This window comes from Sphaeramia orbicularis, chromosome 20 (assembly GCF_902148855.1).
Source record: "Sphaeramia orbicularis chromosome 20, fSphaOr1.1, whole genome shotgun sequence".
In the NCBI taxonomy this organism is placed as follows: Eukaryota; Metazoa; Chordata; class Actinopteri; order Kurtiformes; family Apogonidae; genus Sphaeramia; species Sphaeramia orbicularis.
The window spans coordinates 29,884,434-29,900,982 of NC_043976.1; the positions used below are offsets into that span (position 1 = coordinate 29,884,434).

Here is a 16,549-nt window from a genome sequence, read left to right on the forward strand (position 1 = left end):
TGTTAGATCTAGTCTAGTATTGAACTCCTGCTGTCAAAGTCTGCACCAAACTTGTACTATCTTCATAGTTTTCTTTTTCTATCACCAATTTCTTATTTTTGCTGCTTATTAAATTATATTTTATTTAACCTGTTTAACCCTGACCATATTTTCAGGGGAAAAACGCCTAAAAAGACATACTCAAAGTAAATGAAGAATTACTTCACAATAATAAGGTTCATATGGATGTTCTTGGTGTCTATGGACATTTAGAGACCTCGCAGAATCTATTCCCATTGTCTAAAATATTGTATCTATTACTCTGCCTGAGTAAACTGTAACAAACTAAAAGAGAAATTAGAATTTTTTTTTTCCTCGCCTGTTTTTTTTTTTTTTTGGCTGGATTGACGATGATATGCATAAATTAATTGTTCGTGTCGGAGATTTTTAATAGCATCTATTTCACCCCGCAAAGATTAAAAATCATGTTTGAACATTAAAGTTTGCACTAAAATACACTTTTGATGTACTTTTATTAACATTAGGGTCTAAACTTTGAGCAAAAGTTGAAAAAACATCCATTGTCCTGATTGATTATATTTTTGTAGTAGATGAATATTAATATCATTTTTTAGGTCCGTGGGTAAAGGATAGGGCTAAAGGAGTTAAAAAAAAAAAAAAAAAAAAAAAAAAAGATTAATATTTGAAGGAGGACAACATAATATATTTGTTCAATTCGATAAGTTTTTACTTTATGAAAAAACTCTTTCACCAAAGTGAGCTTCCTTTCTTCTCAACAAATATTAAACATACAACCCATATGTTTGTTGTAAATCAGAGAATCTTGGTTCAATTTTAAAGTTATTTCTACTTTTTACCCTTGAAAATCCTACTTTTTGGCTATGTTCAGACTGCAGGCAAATGTGCCCCAAATCCATTTTTTTTCACCCATCAAAGATCAAATCGGGCTGAATGTGGCCCCTGAAAGAAAATGAGTTTGAGACCCCTGCTGTAGATAGTATTATTGCTTTTTATTGATGTTGCATATAAGTGACATATGGTTTTAGCAAAGAAAAATCATTGTTACAATCACGTTTTACCTTGATAACACTGGGTTACCAAAAAAATGTTTTTTGCAAGTTGTCTAGGTTATTTTCAACTGAATTAGGACCATTTTGCACCGCTAAATCCAAAAATGACATCTGTTTTTCTCAATCAGGTCAGGTTTTTTTGCTATTTTGATTTTGAAAAATTTGATCTTCTCACAAAATTGGTTACATTTTTGTGACTTTATCAGTTGATTTTTTATATAGTTCTCACCCAAAATAGGTTTTAAGAGAAAAAAAATCATTTTCTAACAGGATGTATTTATTATTTATTATGTATTCACCACAGATGTAGCAGAATACGTTAGGCTTATTTTTGCAAGATCTTCTAGTCGAAGCCATTTCATTCACCTGTAATATTAAAAAAAAAAACATTTATGAAACTATCAAAGAAGTTTCCCTCGGTAAACCCCTCCTGTGACAGATGTAAACAGGGGCCGGCCTCACTTGCACATACGTTTCGGAACTGTCCTTGTGTCAAAATATACTGGACAAAGATATTTCAGACTTTATCCGAAATCTTAAAAAAAAACAACTTAAACCAGATCTGGTTTTTGCTTTGTTTGGTGTGAAGCCGGCTGCTGTAGAACTTTCCAACAACCACAACAATATGATATGTTTTGTGGTGTTGCTCGTGCGAAGATTAATCCTATTAAATTGGAAACAAAAAACTCCCCCTGCCCATTCAGCCTTAATGAGAGAAGTAATGAAACACTTATAACTGGAAAAAATTAAATTTTCACTAAAAGGGAAATTAAATGCATTCCTCTTAACATGGCAACCTTTCATTGATTATTTTACTAATGCAAATGTGTAAACAATTTAGGATTGGCGATATATGATGTCCTCAGTTTGGTTTTTGATGTTCATTGTTTACTGTTGTTTGTGTGCTTTTTGTTTTACTGCGTGTTCTCTTTTTTTTTTTTTGCATTGAGCACAATGAATATATATATCGAGGCCCAAAACGGAATCTGGCCCGATTCAGAATCGGGCCGGCCCAGAATGGAATTCTATTCTAGGCCGGCCTAGAATGGAATCCTGCTGCTATAATGTTATTTTTATACCATGTTTAATGCAAATAATCTAAATTATTACAAAAATCAATACATGGAATTTGCAAATATGTGAAAAAAAAATGAAACAAACAACATTTTAATTGTAAACTATAATACACTTTATTTACAAATAGAACCTAGTGGTCCTCCCCACCAATATATGGTACAGTGAAATCGACTGAAATTGACAATAGTTACTCAAGGTATGTAAGACTGAAAATGTAAAATTATGACAAATTATGGAATTATGGATAATTTGCATTAAACATGGTATAAAAATAACATTATAGCAGCAGGATTCCATTCTAGGCCGGCCTAGAATAGAATTCCATTCTGGACCGGCCCAATTCTGAATCGGGCCAGATTCTGTTTTGGGCCTCGACATATATGAACACGTCTTTGTTACTATATGAAAAAACTCAATAAAGAGAATTAAAAAAAAAAAAAAAAACATGTATCATAAATTGGTGAAAGTAAAATCTTCAGAACTCGTTTATTGCAAGAAATATGAAAGAATTTTGTATCATATGATGTGAAAATGCCCATAAGTGTAAGCAAAAATGTTAAAAAGCCAATATGTAGCATAGTTCAGAAAGTTAACCTGATTGAGCAAAATTAATGTGATTTTTGGATTCAGCACACCAAAATTATCCTAATTCAGCTCAAAAAACTGAAACAATAAATTTGTTATTGACCAGTGTAATCATTAATGGTCCATGACACCAAGTCCCAACAGTCATATCCAAACACACGCTACCATTCGTCTCAGTTCGTCACTAATGGGAATCACTTGGCAGTTGGATCCTTAGTATCATTTGCTCTTTGAATGTTCTACCTTCCATTGCGTGCAACTCCTAAATGAAACCGTATACTCCGACTTCAGTGCATGGATGATTTTCTTAATACATCCATTCTTCATCGGTGTCCCGTGTGTTTACTTTTATGTGACAGAATGCTGCGAGTAAACGCCGTTCTGTGACCGTGACCGGTTCGTACTGTTATCTGCTGTGTGAAATGTGAGCGTCCAAACCAAAATGAATGGCGACTGGGCACCGAGCCTTGCGGTGTGATGGTAGCCCGTGTGTCTGGCGGTAATCATGACAACCCCGGCAATGAGGACAGGTTTGTGGCACAGCGAGTGTCACATAAAAATGAAGTCATTATTCCGGAGGCACAGGCGAGTGGCTAATTAGAGTGTTCATCCAAGTGAGTGGCAGAAAAAATCTCATCTGTCAACTGGGATAAATACAGTGGTTTTACTTATTTATGCGTTTCAGTATTTACCCCTTCGTTATTAATCTGGGAAAAAAAAAAAAAAAAACTGCAATCAAAGAAAGAGGGGGAAGGTAGCGACACAAAAATGGAACAAAAACATGTCACCGTATCATTATTTCTATACTTACAGCTCGTATTTTATTGTTTAAAATGAATACGAATGTGTTTTCTCTGAGTTGCTCGACTGCATTTTGTTTTAGCCCAAATGTCAGTTTCTATAAATAACCGCTCCGCATGACAGTCGTGTATTTGGGATTTAAGAGAAATATTCCCACTAGTTTCTTTGTCAGCGTCAAATGCATATCTATAAATAGCAAAACCAGCTGTCTCAGGCCTTTTTTCCCCCACTTTTTCCCTGAGCTGTATATATGTAGCTTATACTGGAGTTTCACTAACAAGAAAACCAAGGTGCATCTTTAACCCTTCATCGGGCAAGTGACTATTTTTGGTAATTTCCGCACACATTACAAGACAGTGACAGTAAGAGTTACAGCAGTGTTTCTCAACCTTTTATGACCAAACACCCCTTTATGTCATCATGAGCCTCCTGCTAGCATTAGAGCACTCCATAACAAGTTGAGGGGGGGTGGGGGTGGCATGCAGACAATATGCCAAAAAAAAAAAAAAAACTTTTGATGAAGAAAACTGTTAATTATAGTCTAATAACAATTAGCAATTGATTTAACACATGTTAGTGCAGATCAGGTTTATCAAAAACAGCAAAGTTACAGTAATGGAATGAATTACAGTGTATGGGATGATGCATAAGCGTCCACTATGTCTGCTGGTATGGAACTAAAACAACAAAACCCATGAATTTACAAGAGAACAGCTGGAGAATAACTGTCCACTGTAGTGACCACTGTGCATGAAAGGGTTAAAACAAAACTATCTATTACAGTCTAATAACAATTAGCAATTTTTTTTTACACTCAAACATGTTAGTGCAGATCAGGTTTATCTAGAACAGCACAGTTACAGTAATGGTATGAATGTCAGTGTATGGGATGATGCATAAGCGTCCACTGTGTTGGCTGATATGGAACTAAAACAACAAAGTCCATGATGATTCAAGAGAACCCCTTTGAACAGCTGTCTACTGTAGTGACCACTATGCATGAAAGGCTTAAATAAAAATTTTATTCTAAAAAGTCGGTATCGGCAAAACTAACCCGAAAAAAATCGTATCGGAAGCAAAAAAATCCAGATCGGGACATCACTACTTGATATTAATACTTATACAGACTAACGCCCCCCATTTCAGTCTCAGGGCCCTCCTCTCAGCTTTCTCATTCCAAATGCCCCCCGACAGTGTCCCAACGCCCCCTGGGGGGTAGCAGTCCCCCCACTGAGAAACACAGAGTTACAGTGAGGACAGCGAGGCTCCAATCTCAGGTCAAATGTGGTCTACAGAAGGGGTCACCAACCCTGGTGCTCCAGATCTACTATCCTGCATGTTTTAGATGTTTCCCTTATCCAACACACCTGACGTCCTTATCAGACTTCTGCAGAACTTGATGATAGACTTATCATTTGAATCAGGTGTGTTGGAACAGGGATACGTTTATAACATGCAGGATAATAGCTCTCAAGGACCAGGGTTGGTGACCCCTGGTCTACAGGGTCTGTAAAGTCCACCTCTGCATGAACAATGAGTGTACCTGCTTTTTTATTTTTATTTTTATTTTTTTTAGGTACCATGAAGTACCGGTACTAATGTAAGGAATGATGTTCAAAAGGATAATGTGGATAGGGGTCTGGATCAGCACTGATGTTGTCGGAATGTTCTAAAACACGTTCTTAGCACCTTACATGTGTTTATCTTGTTTTTTTTTTTACATGTAATTCTTGGATTGTTTTTTGTTTTTGCCACTTTCGGGCATGGAACCAAATATGGTAACTTCAATGACCTTGATTTTCTACATGACAATAAAACATTTTGAAAAATTTCACAAAAGTAATAAAGTCTTGTTAGATCCTCTCATAACACTTGAAATTTTGAATTTCAGAGCATTTCTCATTGCCCTATATATGTTGTCGTAATGTTCCAGAATACACATTCCTAGCACTTAACGTGTTTTTCTTGCATTTTTTTCTTGTACTTTTCTTGTATAAGTCTGTATCAGCACTTACATTATTGTAATGTGTTTTGTTTGCATTATTTTATACATAATTATTGGATTTTTGTATTTATTTTTGTTTGTTGCCACTTATGGGCACAGAACCAAATATGGTAACTTTATTGACCTTGATTTTCTATGCAATAAAACATTTTGAAAAATTTCACAAAGTAATAAAGTCTTGTTAGATCCTCCAATAACACACTTCTGAAATTTAGTTTCAAACATATTTCTGAGTACCCTATATATGTTATTGAAAAGTTTTAAAATACATGTTCCCAGCACCTTACATGTATTGTTTTGTTTTTGTTTGTTTTTTTAAAACATATAATTCTTGGATTTTTTGTTTTGTTTTTTGTTTTTGTCACTTATGGGCACGGAACCAAATATGGTAACTTTAATGACCTTGATTTTCTACATGACAATAAAACATTTAGAAAAAAATTTCACTTAAGTAATAAAGTCTCGTCAAATCCTCTCATAACACACTTTTGAAATTTTGAATTTCAGAGTATTTCTCAGTGTCCTATATATGTTTTTGTAATGTCCTAAAATACATGTTCCTAGCACCTAACGTGTTTTTCTTGTATTTTTTTCTTGTACTTTTCTTGTATAAGTCTGTATCAGCACTTATGTTGTTGTAATGTGTTTTACTTGGATTATTTACATATAATTCTTGGATTTTTTTAAAATTTATTTTTCATTTTTGCCACTTATGGGCATGGAACCAAATATGGTTACTTTATTGACCTTGATTTTCTACATAAAAAAAAAATGTAATGTGTTTTTCTTGTATTATTTGACATATAATTTTTGGAATTTTTTTTTTTTTTTTTTTTTAATTTTTGCCACTTACGGGCATGGAACCAAATATGATAACTTCAATGACCTTGATTTTCTACATAAAAAAAAAAAAGTAATTTGTTTTTCTTGTATTATTTTACATATAATTTTTTTATTTTATTTTATTTTTTTTTTGCCACTTACGGGCATGGAACCAAATATGATAACTTTAATGACCTTGATTTTCTACATTAAAAAACACATTTTGTAATGTGTTTTTCTTGTATTATTTTACATATAATTTTTTAAAAATTTTTTATTTTTTTTTTTAAAATTTTTGCCACTTATGGGCATGGAATCAAATATGATAACTTCAATGACCTTGATTTTATACATAAAAAAAAAACATTTTGTAATGTGTTTTTCTTGTATTATTTTACATATAATTTTTTTTAATTTTTATTTTATTTTTTATTTTTTTTTTGCCACTTATGGGCATTGAATCAAATATGACGACTTCAATGACCTTGATTTTCTACATTACAATAAAACGCAAAAGTAACAAACTCTTGTTATGCCCTCCAATAACATACTAAGGTTGAAATCTGGACTTTCGGAGTGTTCCTGTGATCCCTATAAAGGGTTAATACTGTCAGTTAATAGAGATTCAACAGAGAGCAGCCCTTGTAAACTCTACATTTGTTCTCTCTCTTGCAGGTGATGAGCTCCATAAACAACTGAGTGGAATTCTTCCAAACCCAAGGAAAGTGCAATTGGGGTTGGCTACGCCCGGCACAGTCGCCCCACCCCACCCCCCCCTCCCCTCGTCTTCTACACCCTCGTTCCCCCGTAACCGTGTCCATTAGTGGTTTCAACGTGGCTCGGTTCTCATCGCCGGACTTTAACTCGGGGGCCTGAACCTCACAGATTGCCAATGCTAACAAGGAACTGCCTGCTGCTGTTCCTCTGGATACTCGTTGAAGAAGGCTCAGTCTCTTCTTTGCGTCTACCTTCATCGCCGCCGCTGGGACGGAGCAAGACGGCGAGGGAGCACACGAGGAGCTCGGCGGGCCCGATGAGGAATGGGGCGGCGGGATTTCAGCGGGTCAAGAGGGGCTGGGTGTGGAACCAGTTCTTTGTGCTGGAGGAGTACATGGGGTCAGACCCGCAGTACGTGGGCAAGGTAAGGAGCCTCATTTTTCCTCGGTTTTTATGGCGCCGGTGAGGTCGTAAATCACTGTAAGGAGCTTGAGAAAAGAGAGCCAGTGGTTAAAAAAAAAAAAAAAAAAAGAGGGAAGTTATAGGAAGTAACAAAAAACAGGGAATGGAACAAAACAAAGAACAACAAAGAAAGTTAAAGTTGTTAAAGATGTTACTTTATATTTTGTGTACATGTTGTGAGAGCATTGTACTGTTTTTACATCCATCTAATGCAGGGGTGTCAAATTTATTTTAGTTCAGGGGCCATATTCAGCTAAATTTGATCTCCAGTGGGCCGGACCAGAAAAATAATAACATAATAACCTATAAATAATGACAGCTCCAAATTTTTGTCTTTGTTTTAGTGTAAAAAAAAAAACATTAGATTATGAAAATACTTACGTTTATAATCAAAAAACAAAAAACTGAAACTGAAATTAAACTTAAGAAAATTTAGTGCAATTTTAACAATATTCTGCCTCAACTTATCATTTCTCCATGTGCATTATGGATCAGATCTACAAAGGCACTAAACACTGAGGAACAGGCAGAAAAGAGTTAAAATTGTGCTGAATTTTCTTTAGACATTTCAGGTTGTTCATATTTGTTCAGGTTATTCAAATTTTAGTGTTTCAGGATAGTTTGTAAATGTAAATATTTTCATAATTTAATATTTTTTCACTAAAACAAAGAAAAAAAATTAAGTTGTTAATTCTAGATTTTTTTTGGCTTAATTCAAGATTTTTTTTACTTAATTGAAGTTTTTTTTTTTTTACTTAATTGAAGTTTTTTTTTTTTTTTTGGCTTAATTCAAGATTTTTTCCTTAATTCAAGCTAAATTTTTTTTTTTTGCTTAATTTAATTCAAGACTGTGGAATTTTTGCACTTGGCAAAAACATCCCAGGGGCCAAACTGGACTCTTTGGGGAGCTACATGTTAGACACCCCTGATCTAACGGTATAATGTTGTCAAAATTGGCCAAAAATACAATGTCTGAACTATCTGAAGATGTATTTTTGTACATTTAGTCATAAATAGGGGTGTGTATTGGCAAGAATCTGGCGATGCGATACAAATCACAATACTAGGATCATGATACGAAATATCACGATATTGTTAAAAAGCCAATTTTTTGTTTCTTTTTTTTTTTAAATGATTATTTCCTGGAAGAACTGAATTACACCAGAAATCTGCACAAATACTAAACACATTTTTATTTGATCACAACAGGATCTAATGTTATATCACAAAATGTTCCTTTGTTCAAATTGAAATTCTGTTTTACAGACATTACAATTTAAGGTCCTGCTCAAATGTTCATATTCTATTAGTTCAGAACTAACATCATAACATTATTTTTGTGCAATCCCAACAAAGGAACTAACATTATTTCATAAAAAAAATAAGTGTTAAATAATAAATAAAATATATACATAAAAGAAAAACAAAAAAACAAAAATGAACCTCTACAATATCTGCATTTGAATAAATACCTAAAAATATTGATACAGTAATTTTAAATATTGATACGGAACTGTGAAATCAAATATCGCAATATATTGCAGAACCGATATTTTCTTACACCCCTAGTCATAAACACACTTTTAAACATTTTTTTTAAGTTTAGTTTATTTCAGATAAACATAATACAAAACAGAGGGGAAAATAATAATGATGAAACAAACAAAAATTAAAAATAGAATAATAGAAAAAAAGAACAACTGTTGTGCCTGACGGGGAGTAGGAAGAAGCTTATCCAAAATAAATTTTAAGTTATACATTTACATAAACATGTACTTAGACATATGGGACCACACAGACTCATTAAAAAATATACAACAAACCTACAGACCTAGTAAAACACAAAAAAGAGATTAAAAAAAAAAAAGCAAAACAAAAACAACAACAAAATAAATATTATCGACTCCACTTTCCAATGCTCAGGGCTGATTGAGGGTTAATATAAAGTATACTAATAACTAAATTCTCCATCAAGCGGACATAAGAGACAACAGGACACTCTTGTTGACAGTAGAAAAAAAAAGGATTCCATTGTTGATCAAACAAATTAATTTGTCCAGGAACAGAAAACTTGATCTTTTCCAACTATGAAAAGAAAAGTAAATCATGCACCCATTGCAAAGGTGGGTGCTAGAGGTTCCTTTCACTTACAGAGAATCATACGACGGGCCAGTAGTGTACAAAAAGCTATCGAGTCACTTTGGGCTTTTGACAATTTTAAACACATACACCTAAACAGTGCAAAACCATAATAAAAATGGACATTTCAACTGACCTGTGTTCTGATTATCCCTCCTTTTGGTGTATAAGTTACTATATTACCTGCAGTATATCACTTTCTGCGCTAACATATGCTCTGATGTTGTGATGGACTCTACATAAAAACACACTTATACTGTGGTTATCTTTTCCTTTCATTTCCACTGCATGAGAACAGGGACCACCTGGGACCCTCAGATACAATTTCTAGTATCACCTTTGCTGATGTTCCAAGGGATCTGAGGCGATACTGTGATCACGATGTATAATGATGCAGGTTCCAGATTGGTTGAGCCAGAATTATTCCTGCATCAATACGTTTGTGTATGATTATGCCGCGGTGTGGGACCCTGAGCCAAGCCAGTAGGAATTTTCTGAAAACCTTTACTAAACTTTTAATTAGGCTTTGTCTTGACAAACTGATAAGAGATGTTATTATCTATTTCAGAAATTATTCCTTCTTTAATCTTTCTCTTCCTTCATCTTTGTGAAGCTTAAATCGTACTGAAAACGGCGTTGTGATGGTGTATGTTGTGTTGCTATGACGAATGATAATTCCAAAAATTTTATCCGGCTTTTACTGCAAAAAATGTTAACCCTGTAAAGCCTGGACCATTAAATCATTGACAGAAAATTCTAATTCTTCGAAACTGGAGCCTTTATTGGTCCTTTCTCAAATATCAGTTTCCATGTATGAGTTTAAGTTTTGTATCATATTTGATACATCAGGTCTCAATGCGCAAATATTATTTTTGACCAAACAAAAACATAATGTAACACAAACATGTCTAAAAAATTGGTAATTCCTTTTCAAAATTGTCAAAGTTCTGCCTCTTTCCTCATTAATGACAGTCTTGTAGTGTCACTGGAAAGGCCTCTGGTGAACGAATTCCTCCCCCTGGTGGATTATCTGTGTATTGCATGTATCTAATTGTATACATCATGTTTTTCAAGAAAAAAAAAAATCATGCTGATCATATAGAGGGCTTCAAAACTCATGTATCAAATATGATATGTTTGGTGTTATAGGTTTAATTACTATATGAAAAAGTTAATATTTACAACCATGAACAACCTGAAATGTCATGAGAAAAGTGAATTACAACAATATTATGCCTCAACTTATAATTTACACAAGTGCGTTACAACTTATAGATTTACAGTGGATGCACAAAAGGCACAAAACTTTTAGTAACAGGCTTCTGGAAAAGAAAAATAGATTATTACCAACAAAGGGGAGGCAAGGGGTATTGTTTTTGGTTTGGTTTGTTTTTGTTAAAACTCTAGCAACAAAACTAACTGTTGAATTCATACCAAATTTGGTTTATAGATTACCAGTGACCCAGAATAGGTCTCTTTACATTTTGGGAAAAGTAGGTCAAAGTTAATTTTTTTAATGAATTTTTAGTTATTTTTTCTTTTTCCCCATTTACTTATAATGGGCGAAATTTCAAATGTGTGTAGCAGCTAAACTAACAAATAAATTCATACCAAATTTGGTTTATAGATTGCCAGTCATACAGAATAGATCTCATAACATTTTGGGAAAGGTAGATCAAAGTTTCAATTTTATATGAATTTTTATATCCCCCCCCCCCCCCCCCCCCCTTTTTTATTTTTTTTTTTTTTTTTTTTTTTACTTATAAGGGGCAAACTTTCAAATGTCTTTAGCAGCAAAACTATTGGGGGAATTCATACCAAACTGACTTTATAGATTGCCAGTGACCCAGAATGGATCTCATTACATTTTGGGAACAGTAGGTCAAAGTTCAAAATTTTTTTTAATCAATTTTTTCATTCTTCCCATTTACTTATCATGGCCAAAATAAGTACAAGGGGTGGGGTTTGTTGTGCACGGCATCACTTGTTTACTATATGTTCTATGTTATGTTTGCAGTTTATTATGATATCATGAGCTGGATTTGACCTTTTGGTGGGCTGCTTTTGTCCCACAGGCCACAGTTTTGACACCCCTGGTCTAGTTTTAAGCCTGTAACTTTAAGTCTGTCAGAAGGAAAGCTTTGTCCGACCGCAGCTTGCAGACAACTTTATCCCCTGGTTCCACAATTTAGCCGTCTACTGATCTCCTAAGAGAAAGAAAATCCCAAGTACTTCCAACCGGGGCTTTTTAGGGTTGTTCAGAGCACAAATTACTCTCTCTGTGGCCGACTTGGACTGTGAGTTCAGCGCCGTCATTAGCATCGCGGCTGTTTTTGCACCGTTCGCTCACGTCGGCCTGACCTCCGGCTCATTTTCCACCGTGCAAAGCAACATTGTGCAGCTCGTGTCCATCATGCGTGGCACGTTCGCGTGATCTCCGGAGACCTACAGCTGCTGCAGGGCTGTACGATCGAACATTAATTTTCATAACCAGATGTCTGTTTTTGTTTACAATTCAAATACATAACATCGACCATATAATCCACTTTGGAATATCCGTGCACCTACCACATCTACCTCCTTGGCTCAAGTTGTTGAATATTCTCTTTTGGCCCCTTTGGCTTAGGCTCAGTGATTTAATCTCATAATGCCCTTATTGTAAAAAGGTTTATTAGTGTTTTAAGATATTAATGATCTTGGTCATGGGTAAAATGATCAATATATGCTAATGCAGCTGTGCCAACATCTCTGTGTTAGACTAGCAGATACATATGACGTCGAATCGATGGCGTGGTCGAAATAAATTCAAATTACAGTCGCCGTAAAGCTGTCAGAACATCATAGTTATGAGCCAGAGAAGATGCTGACAGCAATAAAAAGACGGCAGAGCGGCCCAATACCCCGAACTGAATTCAGACTGACATATACACACATGCCAAAAGACATACCGCTCTTTGTCACTCCTCAAACCCCGGCCACTCGGTTTTTATTATAGGATTTTTTTTTTTTTTTTATCCTCCTCTGTGGCTTAAGACATTCTTAAGTAAACTCTGTGGGGGTTTAAGGCTAAAGTTGTAATTTGGCACTCCTAGCTTACGTAGGATAATAGTAAGACTGACTTATCTGCCCCAGTGCCGCTGCAATCAGCCCTGACAAGCCGCGCTGTTTGTTGAAGTCTCTGAGGCTAAAAAGCAGAAGAAGGGGGGGGGGGTGCGCTGTCTGCTGCACTCCTAAGTCACTTAATCCTGGGCCGCTGCACTGCCTCAAAATAATTGACTGATTCTTTGCCATATGAAAAGCATTTGGAGATGAGATCTCAGACCTTTGTCAAGAAAACCTTATGGGAAAAAAAGCTTTTGCGTCTGAAACGACTGGAGCTGTAACGGGATAAAAGTTGTACCGATAGTGCCTGAAATGGGGGATGGCGGGGGCGTAAGTGACATGTCTTGGAGGGAGTTAAAGCGGCGCCAGGGACCGAGTTTAAAGTAACGGCTTGATTTGCAAGGCGCGTAAATGAACTCTAATGGGTTGTGAGTCACGTGTAACAAACTCCTGACCGGTAGTTCATCAATGCCTAATTGTGGTAATGCATTCACCTCACAGTGTGCACCTGATTTCCATTTAGTGATCTGAACAGTAGAGAGCACAGCGTCCCTCTGGGCTAAATCAGAAAACAATTATTGTAAGCCTTCTTTTTATTTCTGTTGGCAGCCGAGTTGAACAGAAACTGTTTTTTTTTTTCTTTCTTTATTATTTACACTCTGGGGCGCCGCTAGCAATTGTGGGCCCCATGAAAGCTAAACATTGTGGGCCCTTCAGAAAATTCAATATCTTCTTGATTTCTTGGAACGGGGGGGGTTATGTATATAGAGTAGGGGCAGCAGTTATATATTGATGGCCAAAAACAAAACCTCCTATCTGCAAATTTTCAGATTTTGAGTTTCCACATTAAATGGTGAGAACAAGGATGACTCCACATCTTCCGTCTATCTGCAAGATAATCCCGCCTCTCTTATGACATGAAGGTCACCTGACAACAACAACAAAGACTATACTATAATAAAGCTAAATCATCAATCAATCAAATTTTATCTATATAGCGTCAAATCATAAAAGTTATCTCATGATACTTTACATATAGAGTTGGTCAAAACCAGACTCTAAACCAATTTACAGAAACCCAACAGAATCCTCCAAGATCCACGTTTTTTTTGTTTGCTGAAAAAAGTGTTTTTTTTTCCAGATAGGAGGTTTTGTATTTTGGCCATCGATATGTGGGGGTGCAGTCCATAACTAATGCTGGCATGAGGCAAAAGTGAAACTTAACATGCTTTCAACGTTCAATACCCAGCTTCTACGCCTTACATGAAATTTTCACAACTTCTAACTCGGAATGCAAATTATCGATTAATTCATTAATCATTAGTTGGTTGACCTTATCAATTGATTAACTGATAAGCGGCAATTTTCCTGAGACTGTGAGTTTCTCTTTCAGTGGGGTCTATAAGAATAAAAGCTAAATATTGTTTATATTCTTCATGAAAAAAGCAGGTCATATTCCTTAATGACTGATTTATCGTTCCATTGGATACAGTACAGGAAATGACATTTATGGAGTGGAACTAAATAAATTATGCGGAGAAATTAAACAAAATAAATGGATCTGAAGAGGAGCAGTTTAGAAGAAATGGGCATTTCTGACTTTACATCACTACCTGACACGATGGAGCAAGATTTCAGCAGGGAGATGCCGTGCCCCCCACGCCCCCACCCCCATCCTGCTATTTTCCCATGGCCACCGGGGTTACCAACATACCTTACATACTGTAGCCTGGATCAGGATAAAAGTTTTTGCACTAGCAAGAGGTGGTTTTTTGGGCATAGCGCAAATGGTATATCCCGCAAAACTGTAATGGAAAGACCTTTTTCTGCAACTGGAGTCATGTGAATTAAAAAAAGATGTTGACGAACATTACAACAAGGAAGAAGAGTTTTAAAAAAAACATGATATGAGTGGACACACCAGGAAACCAAATCATTTTTTAATTTAGTACAGGATAGAGGGGTTATACATAATAATAATGAATATATCTGTAAATCAACACCATATTTACGTTCGTCGCCATGTTTATGGAATGACTTCTCGTGTCATCTTGCGACAACAAATAAATAAATCATCGCATTTGTGATTTAATGGAAAAACTGACATTACGCACTTCTGTTTTTTCGACATTTAGTAAATATCGGCAAAGTTTTGCGCAGATGTCCAAAGGAAAAGTGACTACTGACTATACAATCTAGATGACTGTGGAATAGACCAACCTCCAGGGAAAACACTCCATCCGGGACCAGACCGATACTGACCCCACATATGTGTGTGTATTTTGCCGGGGGTGTGGTTTCGCTCCACCACGTCCCTAAAGCGTTGACTATCCCGGCCGCGGTGTTGCAGCACGGACAAGCCGGCAGCCTTCGGACAGGTGTGGACAGGTGGACCACTCCCCCCAAATATTCAACCACAGAGATGAGGCCTAGTTTAGGCAGTGGCGCCCCCTACTGTCGATACCACAAACACCACCGTAAATAAAGTCTATTAACCGACAATATTGTAATTTCAATCGAGCAAAATCTTATCAACAATTAATTGATAGTCGATTAATTGTTTACATCCCTACTTCTAACCTAACCTGTCTAATCATGTAAAGTCATTGCATGCCGTGCTGAGAAATCTGATGTTTAAATTTATGTGTCGCCGGAATCACTCGGAAAATACTGTAATTTTATTGCCGGCAAATCTTGCATATAGTGCTGTATGTTACTCATCTGTTCGTGAAGCACTGGTATGACTGCCTCTTGGAAGTCCAGAGGGTTTTTTTTATGTTTTTTATTGTGTTTGTATTTATCTGCTTGCTTTTTAATGTGGACCATGAGTCTGAAATAAAGCCCATCCATCCCTCCCTCCCCCGGGGGCCAAAACCGGCTCGCCAAAGGGTCCAATCTGGCCCCTGGGATGAATTTGTGAAATGCAAATATTATAATGATGATATTAGCAATCAAGGATGTGAAAATCATTTTAGGTCAATTCAATCTAAAGTGGGTCAGACCAGTGAAATACAATCATAACAACCTGTAAATTATGAAAAATGCAAATTTTTGTCTTTGTTTTAGTGTAAACAAAGTAAAATTACACAAAAATGTTTATATTTACAGACTATCCTTTTACAAAAAATGTGAATAACCTGAAGAAATACAAACATTATTAAATTTCTTAAGAGGCATATGTGGAATTGAACCAATATTCTGCCTGTTCCTAAATGTTTTGTGTATTTGTAGATCCACTGTGATCTGTAAGTTGTGATGCACATGTATAAATGATAAACTAAGGCATAATGTTGTTAAAATTGCGCTTATTTTTCTTAAGAATTTTCAGGTTGTTCATATTTGTTCATGTTATGTTCAAGTACAGTTCGTAGATGTAAACATTTTCTTTAAGGAATTTGACTTTTTTCACCCAAAAACATAGAGAAAACTTTGGTGTTGACATTATTTATAAGTTATTAACCTATTATTATATTATTTTACTGGTCTGGCCCACTTTATTTCATATTAGACTGAATGTGGCCCCTGAACTCAAATGAGTTTGACACCCCTGCACTAGACCCCCTCCACTGCTCTATGGGCCCCCCTGAAGTGCAGGGCCCCATGAATTTGCCATGTTTACCCCCCTTTACGGCACCCCAGTTCACACTCGACAACAGTTTTGCAGCAGTAAATGGAGGTGCTACTGTCTGTCTATCGTTTACATGCAGTACATAAGGAATAAAAGGCACAATGATGCAACTATGATGGTGCAAAGTAGTACTAAATACAC

The 16,549-nt window shown here is 35.8% G+C and overlaps 1 protein-coding gene across 1 annotated transcript in view; it reads left to right on the forward strand.

Moving 5' to 3' along the window:
- LOC115411554 (cadherin-12-like) overlaps window positions 1-16,549 on the forward strand; it is a 316,867-nt gene that overhangs the window by 119,051 nt on the left and 181,267 nt on the right. Inside the window, exon 2 of the mRNA XM_030123742.1 lies at window positions 7,036-7,501. Coding sequence (XP_029979602.1) covers window positions 7,253-7,501 — 249 coding nt within the window. The 5' untranslated portion in view covers window positions 7,036-7,252. The remainder of the gene's footprint in view (window positions 1-7,035; window positions 7,502-16,549) is intronic.